The sequence below is a fragment of the Hippichthys cyanospilos genome, chromosome 1 (genome assembly GCF_059441005.1).
Source record: "Hippichthys cyanospilos isolate Australia breed blue-spotted pipefish chromosome 1, RoL_Hcya_1.0, whole genome shotgun sequence".
Taxonomy (NCBI): domain Eukaryota; kingdom Metazoa; phylum Chordata; class Actinopteri; order Syngnathiformes; family Syngnathidae; genus Hippichthys; species Hippichthys cyanospilos.
In genome coordinates, this window is record NC_142369.1 from 25,542,946 (window position 1) to 25,550,244 (window position 7,299).

At 41.7% G+C, this 7,299-nt stretch overlaps 1 protein-coding gene across 1 annotated transcript; it reads left to right on the forward strand.

The window, feature by feature from the left end:
• Positions 1-1,763: 1,763 nt before the first annotated feature.
• tmem119a (transmembrane protein 119a) lies at positions 1,764-5,859 on the forward strand. The gene is made up of 2 exons (XM_088425788.1): positions 1,764-1,830; positions 3,724-5,859. Exon 2 carries the CDS (start codon positions 3,729-3,731, stop codon positions 4,473-4,475), a length of 747 nt encoding a protein of 248 aa, XP_088281914.1. The 5' UTR covers positions 1,764-1,830; positions 3,724-3,728; the 3' UTR covers positions 4,476-5,859.
• Positions 5,860-7,299: the final 1,440 nt, after the last annotated feature.

Sequence of the window (7,299 nt, forward strand, 5' to 3'; positions counted from 1 at the left end):
AGTACGCCTATAGATTTAGGTTGGACATGTTTTAGTCATTCGTGACAATGACTCAAAACACACAGCCAAGGCAACAAAGGAGTGGCTTTTGTAGAAAGCATTTCAAGTCCTTGAGTGGTCCCCAGCCAATCTCCAGACCTGAATCTAATGGAAAGCAACAGCCCCGAAACATGACCGCTCTGGACAAGAATTGTCTGGAGGAGTGGTCCATCATCCCTCCGCAGTGTATGCAAACCTGTTGAAAAACTATAGTAATTGTCTGACCTCTGTAATTGCGAGCAAATGTTTCTGTACCAAATCATGTGTTCGGTTTATCTGCAAAAAATGCAAATTAATTGAGAATCATCAGCTGTGATTTTTCTGGATTTTTGTTTTAGATTCTGTCCCTCATAGTTGCACAAGACCTTTAAAAAAAATACCTTTTCTCTCTCTCTCTCTCTCTCTCTCTCTGTATATATATATATATATATATATATATATATATATATATATATATATATATATATATATATATATATATATATATATATATATATATATATATATATAGGGACAATTTAGTGTTCAGTAAATCTCCCTTGCATATTTTTGGAATTTGGGAAGAAACCGGAGTACCTGGAGAAAATCCATGTGGGCATGGGGAGAACATGCAAACAGGGAAGCGAAACTACCACCTGCACTGTGAGGCGGACGTGCTACCCAGTCACCATGCCCCTCACTATCTAAAACTGTGTTTCAAAATATGTTTTCCAAGTTTTCTTTTCCTAAAGACATTGGATTCCACTCGTAGCTTCCTAACTTGGGACATCTACTGAGATAGGCTTTCATTTTCACAATTACGTGTATTTGTGCTGCTATTGAAACACTCATGCGGCATTTGAAGTCAGTTTGCTGGAGTAACTGTTAAATGTACTTACACAAATTCACGCTAGTTTCAACAAGACGTGGAAAATTTTACGAAATTGCCACCTTGTTCCCCCAATCATGCTTTTACCGCTATGACAGTAAGAAAGAAATGCCCCAAATAGAGTCTCTTCATAAGTTCTGAAAAGTGCTTTACTTACAGCCTTTCAATTTATATGTTGGCTCTATACACATGTTTTGGGATGAGAGGGTTGCTTTCTCCCCTGTACTGGTCATGTACGCTCTGCAGAGACAGGCTGTAATCAAGGGCACGTAATTAGAGAGGCACTGGAGATTTGGGAGTCGCCCCACTGTAGACAGAAATACCCTGAAACATGGGCTTCGTGTACCAAATGCAACGTTCTCAACGTTAAATTAACCACCGTCAGCGCATCCATTTGTTAGTTTGACCAGTCCATGTAGACAAACCAGAGCACAAAGTGTTCTAAATTGTACTTAAGACCAAGACCTGCTTGGATGGTAGCCTGGTGTTGTGCACAAACACTCTTCTGCATACTTCTCCCATGATCATACTTCGACGAAAGATTGTACAATGAAAGGTTTCAACGAGGCATCAGCTTTGTGTCTAAATGAATACCACTTTGGGACAGACAACTTGAGTGCCACAATACTGTTTTCCAGGGCCACAATCCATTCTGGGCCTTAGAATCATCACCACTTTTTCAATTCTTACTGTGTCTCAAGCATGTCATGAAGTGGAGCAGGAAAGAACAAGGGAGGAGAAGCCGAAAATAGAGGGATGGACATCACTTTCCTGGGAGCGGTTAAAAAAAATGTTTCTGTATAACAGGGACACAGGAATGCTCGGAAACTCTCCTCCTCTTCTGCATTTGTGAAACTCTCTTTTCCCCACACTCTGTCCTCAGCTCACTTTGGTCCTGCTGACATCGTTGACCAGGATATCCTGTAAGTATGGCCTCATATTTGGATTATTTTTAAGTATGAACTGGAGGGAATGGATGCATTTCATGACATGTGTATTATTGCTGAGCTCACATTTTACTTGACTTGCTTTTATGAACACTGTGATTGGTTTTAGTGCTACTGCTGCAATTAGCTTTCCAGGTAACTACAAAAACCTGTTATTTAATTGGGATAAAATATTGTGTCTTTTATGATGCACTTACAATTCTTCATTAGGTTTTAAAATGATCTTTGATTTTTAGTTATTAAACATGGACAGTTTTAAAGGCATCTTCAACTAATTAAGCACTAAATCCGATCGTAACCTTTTACTGGGCGCAGTGGCCACTTTCAGTCGATAGTCTGAACAGGCAAAACGTCTGAAAGCGTCCTTAACAGCCATTGCTTAATTTCTAACGCACCCCTACATTTCTCTAAAATCATGAAAATTCTTGTCGGTTTAGGACTTAAAAGTGGAAAAACATGCGCCTAATTAAGGCCGTTTTTGCCTGTTTAGACTATAGGCTGAAAGCAGGATGTGCCCAGTAAAGGGTAATAATCAATCTCAGTAGACCTCAATAAATCTTTGTTGATTTTATCCCTTTGAGCAAGCATATTTTTCTCGGCTACCATGTCCAACAGAGACTGAATTGTCTAACACGCACTTATTGCATGTATAAATACCCATACTTTAAGTGATTTTTCCATCTATTTGATTATATATGCACGAATAGCCGGTGTGTACAGTATTTCACTAAGTAGTGTGGTCTCAACAGCATATTGCAGAAAATCTAATCATGACTCTTGTTATGGAGATTGAAGGGGTAGAGCAGAACCCCACCATCTGGCCGAGTGCGAATGCGACCACACAGGAAGGCTCATTTACACCGTGCTGTGTCAAGAAGGAGCTGTTTTTATTTTAGCCCAAAATCTGTCAATTCTCCCTTCCTTGTAGCTTCAGAATGACAGAGCAAGCACAAGGTAGAAAATCTATTTGGCAAATCATATTTAGATGGCAGATTTTTTTTTCAGCAAGACAACATATTTCTGTGTGTGCACGAGCCCACAGCAGCTGGTGCCCAGCATAAATATAGAGTCCGCAGCCACTGGTGTCCCACGCCTCTGCGCACAATCTGGAATATAACTTCCTACTGGCTTTAGTGTGGTGGATGGGCGGCTTCTCCCTTCTCTACAAATTATAAGGCCTGCAGCAGCAAACTGAGTGTCTCCACCCCATAATAAGTAATGGCTCTGCTGCCTGCTAAAAAAATCTGCTGCAAGATGGGAAATAGAAGAAAACCTGAATCAAGGTGGAAACCTGTAGTTTACAGTAAGATTACAGATGGTGACTGGGATGTTGTTTTTTTTTTTGTAGTGCTTAGAACCATCCAAGGCCTCACAGCATATGTTTGAGGTGATGCATGATGACCTCAAGTTAAATATCGTGTTGGTGAAGGTTCATTCTTGACCTTGGAAGCAAACCGAGGACCAGCTAGCTAGCAGTCCATCCATACCTTCATACATTATCCTGACTGCTTATCCTCACTGTGTGTGGTCATTGAACGCACCTCAAGTCAACCGTCAAACGCAATTGAGTACAATTCTCGCTTTCTTTTGATTATTCACATATATTCAAAGGTGAAGTAGTACTGTATCGTAAACTGGATAGTGCAAACAAAAGTGCAACCTTTTTGGGGAAATAATGACAACACCACCGCAATTGAGTACAATTCTCGCTTTCTTTCGATTATTCACGTATATTCAAAGCTGAAGTAGTACTGTATCGTAAACTGGATAGTGCAAACAAAAGTGCAACCTATTTGGGGAAATAATGACAACACCACCGAGCCGACAACTTCTTTGATTTGACAATTTGTGCGGTTCTTTGTTTTACAGAAAAGATGACGTCCCGCGTGGTTTTTCATATGGCCTTTTTGACCTTGCTGTCACTGTGCTGTGGAATGGCTCGGGGTGCTCCGATGTTCTACAACATGTCCATGGATGGTAGCGGTGACGACGGGCTGGAGTTCCTCTTTCCAAAGTACTTCTCCACCCGCGCACCGGTTGAAGTAGGCACCGCTACCCACGCTCCAGACGCTTCCGACACCCCCACGCTCACCAACACCATCACCACAACCATCATCCGTCTCAAGGACTTCGTACTGACCAGAGTGGTGGACTTCCTGGAGGATAATCTTCTCATCATCATTGTGGTGACCTCCCTTCTCATCGTCATTGTCTTTATTATCTGCTGCGCCTCTGCCATGAGTCAGAAGCGCAAGCTGGAGGCCTACAAGGTCCCTCCTCAAGCTTCCAGGAAACAAGCAGTGGATAAAACAGTAATGCACAGAAGTCACAACGAGGTCCAGGAGAGACCGTACGCTGTGGACCACGTCAAGAAGGTCCAGATGCAGAGCAGCGGCTCACCCAAGAACCTGCGCATGCCCTCCAAGGCCCTGATTGGAGAGCGGGGCAGAGATGTCAGGTCGTCGCCACGTCCGGAGGTGAGAAAGGTCAGGGAGGCGGAGGACGTGGAGAAGCGACGAGAGGAGCCCAAATACAAGGAGCAGACGAAGCGCAGGGAGGAGGTCCAGCACGCCTCCATTCAGCCCGTTTGCACGTGCCATCTGAGGAAGGGCCACCACTAGACCACGCTCACTCCTCTTGTTTGCATTGCATTGACGCAACAAACACAAAATTATGGAAACTTGTTTGAGCATTTATTCGACATGATAAAATTCTACTCGTTAACGTGTTCTGCTTCACTGGCAGTTGAGGCAGCTTGCAGATGTCATTAAGTACACACTTGGACAGATTGCAGTTGGCCTACAATTGTCTCATTAGTTTACAGAAATGACATGGAGAAGTGTACGACATAGTGATGTGATTCTGTAATCGGGCACTCCGTTTGTTCTACTCATGTGCGGAATTGTATTACTGGTGAGTCTGAAGACTACATCCGCGCATAGACTTGAGGACAAACCTCAAGGACTTGAAATAAATGCTCAAACACCTTTCTTTCCTTCACCTTTTGGTGAAGGTAGCAGAGAGATGGTGCTAATATGACACAGTGATTCTACTAGTATGCCCTAAACATTCTAATAATGTGCTGAATTGTCTTACCGGTGAGAACAAAGTATAATGAACACGAATTTTCGATACAACATTTATTCTGGATTGTATTAGATCCTATAGGTGTACTTAGCGTTGTGTATAGTTAATTAATATCGAAGCTATATACTGTATGTGAAAAATGTATACTTTTAAAAATTTGCAATGATTAGCACAGTTGACGTCGTCTTGTTCAGCAATGCTGTAACATTGACTCAACAACACAAGATCATTCTGAAGTATAATTATTAAAATAATGCTATACATTCTGTATATATTTTATGCATACACTATGCAGCCAAAATGGTTATGATAATTATTTTGACTAAAATAAACACCAAAATAGTGTTAAAGTGTAAAAACTTGCCTGCCAAGACAGAGGAATCTCCTCATAATGTCCTGCTGTATATGCAATCAAGACAATTCAGCTTGAGAATACATTTTGCCGTGTTAAGAGTTGCCATTAAACTTAATGTCTTGATTACATTCAAAATATTTCTTGAAAGACACTTTCATTACATGTTTTTATGCATTTGCTTTTTAATTTTGTTTTGTTTTTGCATTTATCTTATTTCCCCGCCAAACTTTGAACAAAAACATGCAACTTGACATCGATTCAACAAATGAAAGACAATATAAATGTTCCGTTTATACATTTCAGCTCATATATGTTCAAGCTCATTGAGAAAAAGTTGCGCTTTTTGCAGAAATGTTTTGTCTTTTTTCATGTTGCCTCCCTTATGTATACAGTAAATTATCTAATGTTATGTTATGTTTTATTATACATGACCTTTTTTTGATCAAAATACTAACACAGAAAAGTGCACCATGATTTTGTTTCAATCACATTTCATGATCTGATTTGATACAAACTACAGATTGCTGAAATGTGTCCAGCTGTTCAAGTGCAACTAAAAGTATCTCATCAAAATGTGAAGTGTTCATTTTGTAAAATTCTTACGGTTGAATTTTGACAGTATGTATTTGTCTCTATAGGGCGGCGTTTTGTTATGCTTCACTCTTGTTTAATAAAACTATGGGTTATGTTCTTTGGCATGTTTTATACACTTTGTATGCACACATCTTTCTCTCTCCCTCTCTCTCTTTCACTCACTCTTGATACATAGTTTTAGGGGACGGTTGAATAAATCAGATGCCACCATTAGGTAGCTTCATTCTTGATTCTATAATACAAAAACAGCTGGGGAATAATGATCAATATCGCAGTTTTCAATCACACTTTGAGAATCACTGGCCGATACAAGTACCGTAGTATATGCTCTGTGACTAGCTCGCGGTGTAACCTGACCTGAGAGTGGAGAATATAAGACATCTTAAATGGGTGAGACAATAAAATCATGACATGCCCTGCAACAAGTCAAAAATCAAATATGATGAGAAGAAAAAACAAAAGAAAAAGTGGAGTCTTAAAAGTGAGCTGTGACTCAGCCTTTGACTGGAGTCACATTCCCACCTCTTTTGTCAATAAGGTGCTAAATAATTCCAAGAGAATGGAACTGTCCCCTCAGGCATCACCAGATGGTAGGAGGTCAACTAGCTTGGGTGAACACAGCTGGCAATTTGTGTGACTCCCTTCTTGTATTGCAGAGAAAAACAGAAGGAGCTCTCAAATGTTTTAAGAATCCAGAATAGGTAACTCAACTCTTCAAAGAATTGCCTTTAAACTTTGATGAGTATCTGCCAGGAATTTTCAACATTCAGAGGATCTTTAAAAGAGACCAGGAGAACACGGGCCATTTCGTCTCGACTGGGAAGACGTCAGGTGGAATAGAAGCACGGTGAGATCGGAGCTAACGGAAGTAGATTCTTGGATTGTTTGCTTTGTGTTATTCTGCTCCCGCGATGTTCTTATTCCCTTGCAGTGAGTAATTATGTTGTCCAGATCCGGCATCCTTCTGGTCTTCTGCATCAGTTCACTCACCGGTATCGCCACCTCTCCGTGCCCCATCGGCTGCTGCTGTCTTCGCCCGGGAGCTCTGGTTCTCTGCGAGTCCTTGGGCCTTAAGTCGCTCCCTCATTCCGTCCCTCTCGACGCTGCCATCCTGTCGATGGCGAAAAACCAGCTCTGTAATGTGGACCACCTACTCCATTCCTTCACCAGCCTGCAGGAGCTCAGCCTCAATCGTAACTTGCTGGCCCGCTTCCCCCGAGGACTCCCTCCCAGCCTGGAGGAACTGTTTCTACAACGGAATCGCATCACCTACATGACTTTAGGTCCCCTGAGGCAATTGAGGAACCTCACTTGGTTGGATCTGAGAGACAACCGCATCCGCGCCATCCAGCCGGGGACGCTTCAAAGTCTGACCAAGTTGCGGGTCCTCATGCTGAAGGGCAACAAAT

Bases quoted from the DNA above. Each gene is read 5' to 3' on its own strand.
- tmem119a (XM_088425788.1), top strand. From the start codon at position 3,729: ATGACGTCCCGCGTGGTTTTTCATATGGCCTTTTTGACCTTGCTGTCA.